Source organism: Melospiza melodia, chromosome 7 (genome assembly GCF_035770615.1).
Source record: "Melospiza melodia melodia isolate bMelMel2 chromosome 7, bMelMel2.pri, whole genome shotgun sequence".
Taxonomy (NCBI): domain Eukaryota; kingdom Metazoa; phylum Chordata; class Aves; order Passeriformes; family Passerellidae; genus Melospiza; species Melospiza melodia.
Window position 1 is genome coordinate 688337 of NC_086200.1, and position 15973 is coordinate 704309.

At 48.7% G+C, this 15973-nt stretch overlaps 1 protein-coding gene across 1 annotated transcript; it reads left to right on the forward strand.

Annotated features, from left to right (window-relative positions):
- Positions 1-12006: 12006 nt before the first annotated feature.
- On the forward strand, positions 12007-15172 carry LOC134420446 (serine/threonine-protein kinase PAK 1-like). Its single transcript, XM_063160619.1, has 3 exons — positions 12007-12147; positions 13484-13621; positions 14998-15172. Exons 1-3 carry the CDS (start codon positions 12025-12027, stop codon positions 15088-15090), a joined length of 354 nt encoding a protein of 117 aa, XP_063016689.1. The 5' UTR covers positions 12007-12024; the 3' UTR covers positions 15091-15172.
- The last annotated feature ends 801 nt before the right edge of the window (positions 15173-15973 follow it).

Genomic DNA, 15973 nt, shown 5'->3' on the forward strand with positions numbered 1-15973 from the left:
GCTTTGCATAAATTCACAGACTAACATGCTTTGTGATGCTTTGCTTTGTCATACTTTTCTTTGTGATATCAGGGCATGGTTGCCACATTGTCGTGGTGACATCAGAAGGTTGCCTTGGTGCACGGAAGGCCTCAGTACCAGAGCAGTCCTAGGGGTTGCTCAGATCAGGAGCATCCTCCTGATTGTGGCATTAGTCAGCGTGTAGCTGCACATTGACAGGAGTCTTGGTTGGAGTAAACTTGAAGCACAGTGCTACAATGATTGAGCAACTCGCTGCTGCAGTTTGCACCATGTATGGCACTGTTTATTCCGCCTATTTCATTACCAGCCTGGCAAGTAAGTAGAGGTTTAAACTCTATTTAGGCTAGGGTGTAACCTAACCCGGCTTTTGCATGTCTTCTTGCTCTTTCTTAGTGACTGAGTTGATTTTGAAAGAGAAAGAGAATTAGGATGCCTCTGGTTTGGTAAAGCTCCTGTCAAGAGGTTCAGCTAAAAAGGGGGTGTCTGTAGCCACAGGGGCAGCATTTGCAGGGGAACCTGCTGGGCTTCCATTCCCTCCACGGGAGAGTCTGTGGCAGCAGAGTCTGTCATTTCCTCAGGTTGCTGGGACAAGCAGGACAACTTCCAAAATGCAGCCTGGGAGGCCTTCTCAGAAGGCCTTCTAAAGACTTTGTAGTTCTCCCCAGAACTCAGGGAAAGCTTCTTTTATTCTAAATTTTGTAATGAAAGGATTTGACTGTCCGTTTTGACCCTTGACTGAGTGCTAAAAGAGTGGTTCCCTTTGCAGTGAAGTGCAACTGCCAAAGCAGTGAGTGTCTGCTCCTGAGGCGTGGAGCTGCTGCTGTGCTGTTTCACAATAGAACTGCCACAGCTCAGGGGGATTTGGGGCAAGCTTCTCTGGGTGACTGTTTTCAGCAATTTAATGGGAATTAGTGCATGCAACTTCTTTTTTGAAAAAAGTACCTCAAAGACAAGAGAACAAAAGCTGCTTTATCTGTTGGACAGAACAGAAGCATTGAGTGTTGAACAATTTGCATTTTCTTTATCATGTTTGTATTCATTTACTGACTAGACAGGCCAAAGTGTAGGCACAACCAAGATTATTGTCCTGATCTCTTGCTGGCTGTGTGAAAGAACTATGTCATGTGGAGGGATGTTGATAAAGAAAAATACTCTCTGTTTGGGTTGACTTCTCTTCTGTGGGATTCAGCAGCCCAGGCAGTTTTCTCACAGCACTTGTTCATTTTCCCTTGCCCACTCCAGGTCACCTGAAGCGTGTATTCAGAGGTGCTGATCCTGAGGTGAGTGAGAAAGGAACATTTCATGTTCCTGGTGCTTAGGAATTGTAGAGCAAGCTGTGAGCTTGGTCTGTGGCAGTAGAGTGTAGAGGGCCAGCTGGGTAGGCTGAAAGAAAATCCATATCCATGTCTGCAGCAGCAATAACAAAGGCATCACTGGCTATTTCCTAATTTTCCATTTCAGAACTTTCAAGGAATGAAAAGCTCATGTTGCAGAGAGAATGTTGCTTCTTGATAGTAGCCAGGGCGGAATGTCTAATTCAGAACTATTAGCAATTCTGTTGAATTGGCCCATTTAAATTTAGTTGCACTGACTTAGAATCCCATTGTTACCAAAGTTTCTGATTTGTCCTTAGCAGAGCTGGTTGTAGAAATAGAGCTGAATAGATTAAAGTGCTGAATAGAAATAAGGGTATAAATTATAGGTAACTTTCTGTCCCTCACACTGCTGTCTGTCCACAGATCACAGAACCAACAGCAGTCTCTCCCCTGGCTCCCTCTGCTCATGGAGAGGAGGCCGAAGAGGAGGCAAATGAGGTGGATGAGCGCCAGCCTCCAGCTGTGCTCACAGCACAGCCTGAACATTCTGAGCCAGTAAGTGCCAGCTGTGTGTGCTGCTGTCTTTAGTGCAGGGCAGAGCTGCAAGTTTCTGACCAGCCAGCACTTGCTGTTGCTGGCTGAGGATGCTGAGTGCTGGAGTCCTGCCAGGGCCTGGTGATTGCCCCCAGCCTGTGACAGCTGGACAATGGGCTTTGGTCTGTCATGTTTAGGGACCAGCTTCCTGGCATTTTTATAGGGGCCAGCCTGAAGCACGAAGGCTCCCTGTTCCCAGAGGAGGGAGCATGTCAAAGACACTGTGCTCAGCCTTGTTGTAAACACAGGGGACACTGTGGCGTGGAGAGACCTGTCCCCCTTCACACACTGGCCAAGTTGCTGCAGGCACAAAAAAAATGTTGATCTGACCACACAAGTTGTTTGTGGTCCCCAAAAACTTCTTGGGTGTGTTTACTTGGGACTATTTCAGAGACACACTGGGGATGTAGAGTTGCTGCCTGAAGTCAGGGATTTTGGTGCCTTTGTTGCCAGGTTGCTCTTTTGCCCCTTCAGGCAGAGCAGCCAGTAGCAGAGCAGATAGGTGCTCTGAGTCTGCCTGTTTCTTGGTCTTTGATAAGCTGCAAGGAGATGACTGTGTTGTCCATGAAGCTGTGGGGGACCATTCTTGTCTAGTGTGGCAAAAGAAACAAAGGGAGTAGTTCTGAACCCTTCTTCTGAGGCAAAAACCAGACACTGCATGTGTCTGTCGATACCTTCTATTGTGTAGTTTGCTTTGAAAATTGCATTGGAGCCGAGAATGGGAGCAAAGCTGCAAGTCCTTGACTGCTGTCTTGTAATGCTAAACCCAGGGTGTACACCTTGCAATGGTACCTGCTGTATCTGAAGTGCAATGGGCACCTTTGTGGCTGGGGAGCTGCGTGGGCCCAAAGGACGCAGGGCTGGCGGCCGTGAGCAGCTGAAGATGAGGCAGCGTGGGGCCAGGGGGCCCAGAAGGCCAAGGGCACGGTGGCTGTGCCAGCAGCAGTGGGGCAGCAGGAGCAGGGCAGGGAGCGTGGCCTGTGCTGGGCAGCGCTGTGGCCACAGCTGGAGTGCTGTGTGCAGCTGTGGGCCCTGGGAAGCAGAAAGTCATGGAGGGGCTGCAGCGTGGGCACAGAGGGACAGGGGAGCTGGGCAAGGGGTGCAGCACAAGGCCAGGGAGGAGGTGCTGAGGGAGCTTTAGCCTGGACAATGGGGGCTCATGAGGGACCTTCAGGCAGACTGCCATTGATCCCTGCCTTGGATCCATAGAGCCAATGCTCAGCACGAGGGCTGTTTCCCTGCCAGACATCCCTTCACTGCATCCAAGTGCTTTAGACACTGGAGTGGGTAACACTTTCATATTTTATTTGCTTATTTGTTTGTTTGTTTGCTAGAAGGAGAAGCCTTGGGTAATTTCTCCTTCTCCAGTGAGCAAGGGATCTTTTTCTCAATCTTTCCTGCCCTTTTCCAGCACTGGCAGAAACACATCACTTTCAGGTTAACGGCTCCTGTGTCTTTTGGCAGCCCAGGGAATCAGTATGTGTTGTGTTTGGGAATTGAGCAGGAAATCAATGCCCTTGCATTCCAGCTGGTGCTCAGAGATTAGAGGAGCTGGGAGGGGCTGGGCTGCATTTCTGATTCCAGCCACTTCAGCCCCATCAGTGTTGTCAAGTCCAAGAGAAGAACTTGCCCGAGCACAGATGCACAAAGAGTGCAGTTCCCAGTGCAATGCTCTGGGTCTGGTTGCATTCCATAGGGACCGACATGCTCCAGATTCCCCAAGAGTGTGGGTTACTGAAGCAACAGGAGAGCAAGTTTAGGATGGCAGCTGATCGGGGCACTGCTACCGAGTGCTGATGTGTGTAGTGACAGAAAGGATAGTATTGATTCATGGTGACCCCCCCGTGGGGAATAATGTGCTTTGACTCTGATTTAGAAGGTTAAACAAATGCTTTCTTAAGCTATGTTGTATTACACTAGCACTATATTAAAACTCTACTATAGACATACTATACTAAAAAGCTGCTAAAGAAAAACTCGTGACTGTCTCCAGACAGTCACAACACAGTAAACAATCACTATAACACTTTCAGTAAACAATCACTATAACACATTCTACGTGTATTAAACAACAAGAACAGCAAGTATAATAATAATTGTTTCCTCTTCTTCTCTAAGTTTCTCATTACCTTCCCTTAAAAAACACCTAGGAGAGAGAATTATATCTCTCTCTGTTCAAAGAATTTAAATACCACAGCACAGTAAAAAAAAATTTAAAAGTGAGATCTGTCTATCTGTCTATTTGAATCTTCCTGGCTCTGCTCCAAAGCAGTGTAAGATGCAAAGCTCACCTAAAGGTATCCCTTCAGGAGAGGAGTTCCACTGACTGATCCTGAGCAGGCAGAGATGTTTCCCCCTCCAGAGATGGTTGTTTTTCTCCTCATGTTTTCCTGCTTCAGCCTTTTCTGACCTGAAGCCTTCATTTGTCCTTTAAATTTTTGCATGTCCTAAGGGAACTATCCCATGCTGTAGCTGGGGTCTGGTGACTTTGCTCATACACGCATTACATGACACATGGTTTCCTTCACTGGCATCCCCAGGGCTGTGTGAGTGCATTCATTAATGGGGCCCTATGAGAAACTCTGTTATTGCTGGTCAGAATTCTCCATTGACAAAAGAGGGAGAAGAAACACCTTGGTCTTCCTCCATATACTGAGATGGCCATAGAGGTTCTCTGACTTCCATCAGAGATCTTTGCAGGCATCCTTATCTCCTGAATGACCCGGTTTTCTAACAAGAGTGTGGATGTCAGGAAGGAGGAATGCTGGTGCAGGCCTGAAGAGAAGGTGAACTCCAGAAGTGTCTCTCACAAGGAGTGAGCTCACCCAGGAAGCCCCTGCAGAGCCAGGATGGAGCTGTGGGACAGGGTGGGGAGTCAGTCACTACTGAAAGACAAACAGGACATGGCGGAAGCAGAGGGAGGCCCTCACCAGACCCTTGAGAAATGCCACCCCTTCCCTGTCAGCTGCCTGAGAGGCTGCTGGAGCTTCAGTCCCCAATGGCCCCTGATTGTAGGGCCAGGGTCACTTTGGAATCTGTGCCTCCCCTCGGGCAGAGAAGGACCCAGGAGAGCAGCAGCACAGTGCTTTGGGAAGGTGTGAGCCCAGCAGCCTGTGAGTCTTGGCCCACAAAGGGCGTATGGGAAGTTGAAACCCATCTTCTCTTGCTTTCTGTGCAGGTGCTTCTAGAGAAAGAGCAGGAGCACACTGCCTCATCTGAGCTGCCATGCCAGACTCAGGGAGAACTGTTCCCAGCCCGAGAGCAGGAAGAGCAGCTCAGGCAGCAGGTGGAAGAGCCACAGGAGAATGGCCAGGTGAGCCTGACTGGCCAGGGCACAGAGGGAAGGGCAGGGAGAGGGGCATAAACCACAGCTCTTGGGACTGAGGAGGCCAGAAGTCCCACAGGCAATGGAAGCACAGAGCCTTGCAATCTGCAGAGATCAGCCCTGGGACAGGAGGTTTGCAATGGAGGCAGATGTGGGGAGGGAAGCAGAAAGAAGGGGCTGAATAAATGTGATTTTGAGGCTGCAAGAGGAAAAAAGCTGAGCCTGATGGCAGCTCTCAGTCCCTTGCTCTCCTTTTGTGTGTACAGAACATCAAGGCAGAGCCACAAGCAGAGCTGCCCAAAGCTCAGAGTGACATCATGGCAGTGAAGAGAAAGAACAAGGAAGACATGGGAAGAATTCAAGAGGAGAATCTCCATCAGCAGAAGGGCGATCATCAAAACCAGGTGAATGAAAGAGTGGCAGCCACTCCACTCATGAAATGTCCTCTCTTTTGTTTATTAGAGAACATGAAGAAACAGCTGGATGCAGAGCTTCAGACAGCTCACAGTATGATCAAGGCAAGGCATAAGCAGCTGGAGGAAGAAATGAAAATCATCAGAGAGAAACTTAATTGCTTCCGTCAGTCTCTGCAAAACCAAGTGAGTGAAAGAGGGATGCAGCCACTGCAGTCACCAATCTGGTGGTTTCTGCCCTTCTTGCCTTTCCAGTGCAGAGCAGCAGGGAGTGGGGCCATGCCTCTGAGTGCCATGCTGCTGTAGTGTGTGTATCACAGTCACTCTGAAGGACATTTCCCGGTGTGCTGAATCTCAACGTCTGCCCTGGACAGTGAAACTTGTCCTTTGGCCTTTTGGCCAGCAGTCATCCCAATTGATTCCTGCTGGCCTGTTCCTGCTCTCCTTTTTTCTTGAGGTGTTTTTACAGTGGAACTTGGTGACCCAGATGGAGGATTGAAACAAGCTGTTGTATCCCCTGTCAAACTGTTCTTTGCCTTTCCTCACAGTCGATGACTCCTGGCTGACAGGGACAAGCTGTAGTGTCTGACTGCTTTGTTCTGTTTGACTTGAGGTGCAAGTGTTGACATCTCACCGGGCAGCCTGCGAAGACTTGCAGGGAATGTGTGGCAATGAAGAACCCCAAGTTAGGAGTGAGGCACAGGAACAGTGCCCACCAGAAATGCTCCAGGTCCAGCACATCATGGGCTCTGAACCTGCTGCTGCAGCAGCATCACCTGGAGGAAGCCCTTCTGTGAAACCTGGGAACTCAGGCTCGGGCACATCCCGGGAACAGGAGATTGAGGAGGAGTACCTGGAGCTGCTGGGTACGTCTGAGGTGTTTCTTATCTGAGGGACAGTGTGTTGTGTGCAGGTGTCAGCAGAGCTGTACCCAATGCTCCTCCTGAGCTCGGTGTCACAGGGCCATTTAGGACTCCCCAGAGGCAGTGCTGTGCTCCGAGGCAGCGAGAGAGCTCTGGGTGTTCCTGCTGCCTCTGAGGGCACCTGGGACTGGCTTGGGTTTGCCTGAGCTTCCCTCTCTGCTAAAGGCTGAAGCAGGGATTTTTCTTGGATCAGCAGAAGGCTGTGACCTAGTAAATGATCTAGGCAAGTCCTGTGTGCTAGTGGCCAAACTGAACAGAATTTTTAGCTTCCTAAATTCTCCTTAGACTCTTGATTTGCAACCAGTTATCACAGCAAAAAAACTTCACAGAAATGGACTGACTTTGGAGTTTTGTCTTTTTGGTTGGGGATTTTTTTTGGGGGGTTGGGGTGGGATTGCTTTTCTGTTGTTCATTTTTGGTGGGTGTTTTTTGTTGTGTTTTTCTCCATCTTGAAGGAGCCCTTCTACCCCACGTTTTACTGATGTCATTTTTATGACTGTTACTGTTACCACTACTACATCTGCAGTTTATTTTCATGAGAATGCTATATTTTTGTCAATAAGAGAATGCTATCTTTGTGTCAATAAGAACTACTTTGAAAGAACATCAGGTTACAGGACAAATAGAGAGCACAAGGTATTTTCCATGTGCCACCAAAGAAAAAACAGAGACTTTGATAACAAACTTTATTTAATCTTCTAGTTTTATGCTTATCAAGATGTGTCCAGGAGACACATCCAAGTGGCGTGATCAGATAAAACTGTACTGCAGGCATTTCTCAGGAGAGAGCCTCCAGCCCAGCCATGGTATATCCCTCAGATCCATGGCACTTTTCCATACCTGATTCCCACTCTTTCCCATTACTGTTAGAATCCTACCCATTGGCCCAGGCCCTGCTCAGATCAGTCTCTAGGAAAACACATCAAGCCCTTTGTGATTCTGCAGCACAACCCAATGAATCTGCTTCTTGCCCGTAACAGCTGCCAGTGCTGTGCTCTCAGATGAGAGACCTGGTGGGGCTGAGAACAGAGCCCAGTGGATTCTGTGTCTGCCATCACCTGTTGAGACAAAAAGGGCACTGATCTGTGCCTCGGTGTGGCTGATCTCAAAGCCCATCCTGTTGTGTCCTGAATGGGGGTAACAGCTTGTCTGGGGCTCAGGCTCACTCTGGCTTCTTCCCATCAGTGCCTGTCAGTGCTCATGCTGGGGCTTTGCCAGCCTTGTTGTGGTCGCTGCCCTGTCCCTGAGGGCTGGAGTGACTGCAGAGGCTGGAGCCTTCCTTAGCTGGGAGAGGGGCATCTTTGAGCTCAGCCTGCTCACAAACAGGTCAGGGTCCTGATGCCGAAAGCCCCGTCAGGATCGGTTACAGCTTGAGCTGCTCTGGTTTACAAATGGGAAGGCATTCCTTTGGCAAACTGCTGAAAGGTGGGGAAGATGTCCTCCTCTCCTGGGATTGTATGTCCCTGTGCTTTGTTTCCTGTCAAGAGAACTCTTCAAAAGACTGTACAAATCAGTCTCTGTGCTGGCCACCTGTGCTGCAGGGCTGTCTGCCTGGTTGTGGTTGTTGTTACCCAGCCGACCACAAAGGGCTCAGAGCTCCAGGCGCTGGGGCTGCCTTTTGTATCTCCTGGAAGCTGGGATCTCTGCTTTAAAGTCAGCATCTTGCATTTTGTTTCCCTCAGGGAGAATGGTGAACACCACTGAAAATCCCCTGATGAAATACACGCATCTGAATTATATTGGCAGCGGGTGAGTCCAACAGCAGTTACTCCTGCACAACGATGGGCCAGGTGTTTTTGGGGTGGAATGTCTATCCAGCATGAAGTCAGGACAGCTGCAAAGATGATCACACACTGGGGATAGATCGTCCCATCTCTCAATGCTGCTCAGAATTTGTGAGTGGGCTCAGAAGGCATTGTCAGAGATGCCTTGCTACCGAGGCCTTGCCTGCATCAAGGAACAGGACCTGGAAGGTCTCCTTGTCTCTCAAGTGTGGGACAGCTCTGTGTTAATTTCTTTAGCATTTTTTGTGTGTCTCAAAATCATACTGGCACACTAATGAAAAGAGAAGAAACTTGCCTGCCGGAAAGAGCAACCTATGCCCTATCAAAGCTGTGAGATAACAGTTGCCAGGAACAATTCTTTTTCCTGGTTTGAAGAGGGAAACACTCTGTGGTCAGGATAGGAACCACACTGTTTAGACAGTGAAACCCAAGAGGAAAGACTTGACTCCCTTTAGAAATTGGACCCCAGTGCTTCAGGAACAGGCCCAGTGCCCATGCACTTGAGAGGAAAATGCATCATCTCCCTTCTGGATGAGCCCTCCTGCATCCTGCAGGTTTTGACACTACCAGCAGAGATCTCCTGTGTGGGCTGGCTTTCACTGCAAGATCTAAACAGCTTCTGCTTTCTCTGCTTCTGTTTTTTTTTCTAGGACTTTTGGAGATGTTTACAGAGCACTCGACAGTGCCACAGGAGGAGAGGTAAATGTCACCAGCCCCTGCAGGCTCTGCTGCACTCGAGGGCTTTCCCCTCTGGTGTGAGCTGTGGCTGGAGCTTTGGGCAGAGCTGTGCTGAAAAGGCACAAGAAGCACAGACTGGTGCCAGCCCACAGAACACATTTGGGACTTTGTCCTCCTCAGCTGCCGGAAGGAAGGCACGGAGGGCAGCGGTTCCTTTCAGAGAAGGACGCACTCACTCGCTCTCCATTGCTAAAACAAAGGTGGTGCCTGCGAGCACCTCACTGCTCTTTGGGGCTACAGCTTCAGAGTCCTGAATTCTCATTTCTGGCTGCCAGCAAATCCATCTGAAAGTTACTGGTAGTTCCTTAGCCACCTGCAGTGCTGCACTTGGGAACTGCACGTAGGGAGAGATCTGCAAGGCGTCCTTGAAAGCCCTAAGCCCTGCCCATATCACAAGATTTATCCACAGAGTATTAAGGCATGGATTCCTTCTTCTGAGTCCCAAACAAAGCAGCAGAGAGTGTGGTCAGAGGTTTGTGGGTGATAACTGAGACACCGTTGTTACCAAGTGGTCAAGGCAAAATGTCAGTGGCCCCACGTATCCTGTAACTGGCTCCCAAGGGAGCAGAGAAATGGGCTGTTGGAATGTCAGTTCCTGATTACTGCAGTGCCTAATCACAAGGCAGTTTGGCACAGCTCAGCTGTGTCATTGCAAAATCACTTGCTCCACATGCCTTGTGGTCTCGTGCCACCAACCCCTCAAGTTACTGATTTTCAATGTCATTTTAGGTGGCAATAAAAAAAATAAATCTTCAAGGAGTGAGGAGGAAGGAGCTAACCTTTAATGAAATAATGATCATGAAGAAGTATAGGAGTCCCAATGTTGTGAATTATTTAGACAGGTGAGAGGTCATGGTCTTATCCCATGGATGTGTGTTTACATAAAGCAAACATGAGAGGTTAAAAACCCACTTTGGTCAGTGGCAGCAAGTAAAGCTGTTAATTTATATTTATTCATATTTCTCTACTCATCTCCAATGGATGAGAAGAGAGTGCATCTTGTCTGCATGAGTCTTCCCTGGCACACCTACTTTGATAATTACTCCAAAATTATTCAAAACCTGGATCAGCTGTATCTTCCTAACTCAATAGCCTCAAAGATCACTGCCTCCACATTTATGTGGGATTGATTTTTTAAAGTTTCTTAAGTGCAGATAACCCATCCTAAAGTGGATTTCCCTTGGATTGTTGCCCCTCTTTGCCATTGCTATGCATGCCAGGAAAACTAGGTGCTTATTTCCAGAAACACCATGCCTGGCATGTTTTATATCTGGGCTCTTTCCAAACTGCACTTTTCATTTGCTGCCCATCTAAGACATCTCCTTTTTCACAGATGTGTCTTTCTCTATGAGACTGCACAGATTGCGAATAATGCACAGCCAAGAGGGAATGTCTATTCCTTTGATTCTGTCCTTGTCACAAAGGCATCTGGAAATAAGAAACCTGGAAGCAAAAAATCAACGTAGCCATGCATGTTCATCTCTACCCCCTTGTTTCCTTCTTTCAGCTACCTTCTGGGCGAGGAACTCTTGCTGGTTATAGAGTACATGGATGGAGGTGTCCTGAGCGACATCGTCAGCCAGACCTGCCTGTCTGAAGATGAGATGGCAGCCATCAGTCGGGAGGTCAGCAATCCCAGCTGTGTTTCCAAGGCCTTGGGCAGGATTGTCTGGGAAACAGGGGCTCAGAACAGGAGAGGTTTCCTGTGCCGAGCTTTGTTTCTGTGTTGCTGGTATGCTATGGGCAAGTAAAAGCATCTCAAGTGAAAGGCCTGCCAGTGCCCCTGCACTCCCTGTACTCAGTGCCAGTACTCTTATCTCCTGCTGTTGTATTCTCGCTCTGTCTCTTGTATTTGTAGTTGCTGTTCTCCACCTTGCCTCTCTAAATGTTTGCCTGGAGTCTGTCTTCACTGCATTCCTTGCCTGTAAAAGCAAAGGTGCTGGTGGCAGGATTTGAAACAAACAGCAAAGAAAGAAGAGAGAGACTCGTTTCTCTCAATGCTCAGCTAAAAAGGATAGGAGTGCAGCCAGAATGCTCTTTGCTTCTGAGCACATGCGCTGCAGCAGGAGTCATCCTGGCTGGTTGGCAGGGGACAGCCTACAACAGCAGGTGCTGTTGCTCTTTCAAAAGCTGACGTGCCTTTCCTCAGAAAGGTCCTGCTCTGCAACTGTTGGAGCAGCAAGCTCTTCCTCTCAGTGGCCATGACTGTTCTGCCATTACTCCCCATTCCCCTGGAGAGGGAATCTTTTAGATTCTTTGTTTCCTTTCTTGTGTGATGAAATCACATCACTCATTTTTGCCCTTCTGTTTCTTCTGTTTCTGTTTTCTCGCTCAGTGCCTGCAAGGACTGGATTTTCTTCATGCAAACAATGTGATCCATCGAGACGTGAAGAGTGACAACATCCTTCTCAGAACGGACGGTTCTGTCAAACTGGGTCAGTATATTCTTGGTCAGGTGCAGCTTTTCAGGGATGTGGGTGTGGGGCTTCTTGGCGTGACTGCCAGCTCCCCAAAAATGGTGCTGGTGGCAGTGCAGGGACCCCTGCTGCAAGCTGAGGGCACAGTTGCAACGTGCACAGAGGTAGAAGGAGCCACAAGCAGTCAAGAGTGGCCTTGCTCTGTGTGGGTCCCTTCCAGAGGGAGGGAGTTACAAGTCTAAAGTTTCCAAAGAACAAAAGCCACTGCTAGAGGCAGTGTAAAACATGGGGGGATTTTTAAAGTCGCCAATGCCAGGAGATTCAACAGAGCAATTTCAAACTTCTACTGGGGAATTATTTTGCTTGCTTTGCTAATTGCACAGAATTCAAATAAAACCAGTATTTTGTTTTCTCCTCAGCTGATTTTGGCCTCGCTACTCAGCTCACCCCTGAGCAGAGCAGATGGTGCTCGGTAACCGGGACTCCTTGGTGGATGGCACCTGAAGTGGTGACAGGTCAACCATATGGCCCCAAAGTGGACATATGGTCTTTTGGAATTGTGGGAATTGAAATGATAGAACAAGAACCTCCTTACTTGGGCGAAAGTTCTGGCACGGTAAGGAGCAAATACTCACTGATCCCACTGTCTTTCTCACCTGTCCCATGTCCTGTGTGCCACTGGACAAAATCCCATTGCCATCTGCTGGAACTACTTCCACCAAGGTCCCCTCCTACAAATGTCCCTGCAACACATCAGCATCTGCTGTACTTTTGGTTGCATCAGTGGGGGAACTCAAGCCTTACCACATGCAAACAAACTCCAAACAAACTCCATTCTCACTCAACACTTTCCTTTGGGTTAAGTGGTTCCAGTTCTTTTGTCTGTGTAGATGGCCTTAATAACAGGGAAAAAGCATCTTAAAAGTGTTGTTATCTTTCCAGAAATGAAGGAAGGAAACCCAAACCCAACAAAGTTTCTAAAACTGTGGTCTTTAGAGAGGAACCTAACCCTGTGTGCAGTTTCTTCTCACTGGAAAACATGGGCATGAGGGTGTAATGCACAGAGTCTCTTCTGCTTCTTGTGCAGTGCTGCTGAAACACTCAGTGACCGTGTTTCTCTCCTAGCCCAAGCAACATTCTGCACGTCACCAAGGCAGAGCCTGGTGATGTGGAGAGCCTGCCAAAACCTCCTGTTTCTTTCCTGGCACTTTCTGGCATGGGCCTACCATTAATGCATTGACTTGAGCAGCCAAATGACTAGAGGGTGTCCATAGGGATGGAACCTCTCCTTCTTCTGACCTAGAAAATTTTTCTTTGGCTGCAAAAATGGGAAGCTGAAATTTTCAGACTGCTGAGAGACAGAGCTGCAAGTGGCTCCTGTGTGCCCAAGCAGGCATTTTCATCCCAATACATTTGTGCAGGCATCTTAATGTGTCTGTGTTGAAGAGGAGATTGTAAATGTTTGTTTCCCTACCTGGGTATTAACTGATGGATTTCCTTTCTTTTCTTCCAATTCCCATTGTTTTCAAGAACAGCACAAAAAGCTTGATGAGTTTTGTTCTAGGGCACGTGCGCTTAAAGGACCAACTAGCACTGCAGAGATGCCTTTCATGTACTAACCCTTGAAATTAGTTAGTATAGCAAAGTCGCTCTTCCAAAAACCATCTCAAGCTGGCATGAATCCTCAGAGAAGCAAATGTCCTTTTGCTGATGTAGTTCCCACTAACTAGGTCAGGCAATGAACTCAGCTGCCAAGGCAAGATCTGCAGGATGGTAGAAAAGCTGTGGCTGCATCGGGGTTTGGGTTTTTTTGGTTGGTAAAGGAAAGTCATCTCTGGGTCTGTGCCAGGGCAGAAACTGCCACTGAAGAACAGAGGTTAAACAAAGGGATCTGGGAGAGCCTTAGAGATGTGAAAGCAGGAGGTGGAGCCTGGTGTCTCCTTTCTCTCCAGGCTACATACCTGATAGCCACAGTAGGGACTCCACAGCTGCGGCAGCCCAAGCTCCTCTCGGCTTTGCTGCGTGACTTCCTGAGCTGCTGCCTGCAGACAGACGAGGAGCAGCGCTGGTCTGCCAAGGAGCTCCTGCAGGTAAAATGTGAAGGGGCTGCCGGTGAAACAGGCTCTGAGGGATGGGCTCCTCCTCCACTCAAGCCCAAGATAGCAGATGAGCCCCCTTCCTCCTCACCTCCACTCTTGCTGCTCTTCAAATGAAAATGGTGAGGAATCCTAGACTGGGCTGGGCTGGCAGGGCCCTGTAAATGTCCTCTGGTGCAAGTGTCCTGCAATGAGCAGGGACATCTTTAAAGAGATCGGGTTGCTCAGAGCCCGTTGCCACTGGAGCCGGAATGGTTGCAGGGATGGGGCACCTACAAGCTCTTGGGGCAAGCTGTGCCAGTGTGGCACCATGCTCTGAGTACACAAGTTCTTCCTTAGACCTACTCTGATAAGATGCCCTTAGTGTTTAAAAAGATTTGTCCATATCCTATTGTAACTGGCCCTGTTAAAAAAGATGTCCCGCACTTTCTTCAAAGCCACTGTGAAGTCTTGGAAAGTGGCAATAAAGTCTCCCTGGGGCCTGTCCTTCACAAAACTGAATAACTCCAGCTCCCTCTGCATTTCCTGTGAGGAGAGGTGCTCTGTCCTCTGACTGTGTCTGTTGCCCTCTTTTGTGATTTGGTGGAGTATTCAGTTTTATCTAATGGCAAAAAAATTGAAGTAGAGCAATGCAGGGTACAGAGACATGAAATGGTGGTGGAGGAACCCAAGGAAGCCAGTCCCAGCCTAGGGGTCCGAGATTTTGCTGTGGGCAGGAGGGGCTGTGGGGGGCTCACTATGAGCCTCTGAGGGGCCCTGGTTGGTGCCCCCCAGCCCACCCTCAGAGGTTTCTGCCATGCAAACAGGGACAGCTGGGAGGGACTTGTCCCAGCCCATCTGCTGCCTGGCACGCTCAAGCAGATGGGAACTGTGCCAGGGTTACTGCCAGGTTGTGTGGCAGAGAGGGAACTGCAGGGCCCAGTGCCACTGGGCTGGCCCTGCTGGGAAGGAAGGTGCCATCCAGCACATGAGGGGCAGGGCATGGAAAGGCAGACAGTGCTTCCTGTCCCTGTGGGAATCAGCACAGTGCCTGTCTTTCAAAGGCAGGGCCCTATGTGAGTCATTGGAGTTTCCTGAAAGGAAGAAAACCCCGGGACAGAAAGCACCATTTCTAGAGCGCTGGCAGGGCAAAAATCCCAGCATGATGAAGACATCACAATAAACAGATGAATGGGATTCTGGGCCAGGTTTGCCTGTGATGGCAAGGTCTTGCACATTGGGGATGACTGGGGAGCAGATGGTCCCATTGCTCCTCTTTCTGGGTCTTTCCAGGAACTTGATGTATCCTGATTGAGTCCCTGAAGCAATGAGCTTGGAAAGTAATGGTTCACTGTTCTTTGTTTTTTTTTTTTTTTTTTTCCGGTGGACAGCATCCATTTGTAACCTCAGCCAAGCCACCATTCATCCTGGCACAAGTCATCAACTCAGTGAAGAAGACGAATAACCCTAACCCTAAACTCTAAACCTAAAACCTAACCCTAATCTTAAATGCTAACCCAAACCCTAACCCTATCCCTATCTCTATCCCTTACCCTTTCCCTTACCCTTTCCCTAACCCCAATCCTAAGCCTCAGCCAAAGCCTAAACCTAAACCCAAACCTGAACCTAAGTCTAAGCCTAAGCCTAAGCCTAAGCCTAACCCTAACCCTAACCCTAGGAGACGAGAACATAGCAATCATGTCAAGATGTTATCTCTGTTACCAATTTAGAGTAGGATTGTAGAGTAGCGTTGCTAAAGAGATTTGTAGCATAGAATTATAGATTAGAGTTGTAATTAATAAAGTTTCTGAAACATCAACTCACTTGGAAGATTCTCCTCCTTCTGACCCCTTCAGAAAATTCCACATTTTTTTCTGAATAACCAATTGTTTTTTATTGGTACTAAGTCACACATATAGCTTTTTTTGTATGGTTTCATAAGTGAGGAGGGCTCTTCTTCATTCATCCTCTCCAGACCGCACTGCCTTTGGAATATAACCTACTAGCTGGTGATGGCACAGCTGTGGTATTTCTAGTTGAGGCAGAAAGGGCAATGGCATTTGAAGGCAAAACCAAAGGAAGAATGAGGCAGCCCAAACACCCTGTGCCGATGCAGGCCTTCAGCTGTGACTGGAGAGCAATGGGGTTCCTGCCACTTGGATTTGTATCCCTAAATGTAATAATCTCTTTGGCTGGAGGAGAGCCTTGCTCAAGTGAGAAAGCAGAAAGATCAGAGAGGGTGCTCGGGAAGGTCTCCTGTGGCGCAGAGCTGTCAGCGCCTGTGAGGTGAGAGCGGGCCTGGCCTTGCCCAGGCTGGAGCCCCAGCAGAGCCCCGGCAGAGGCTTAAGCAGCCTGAGCCCCGGCAGA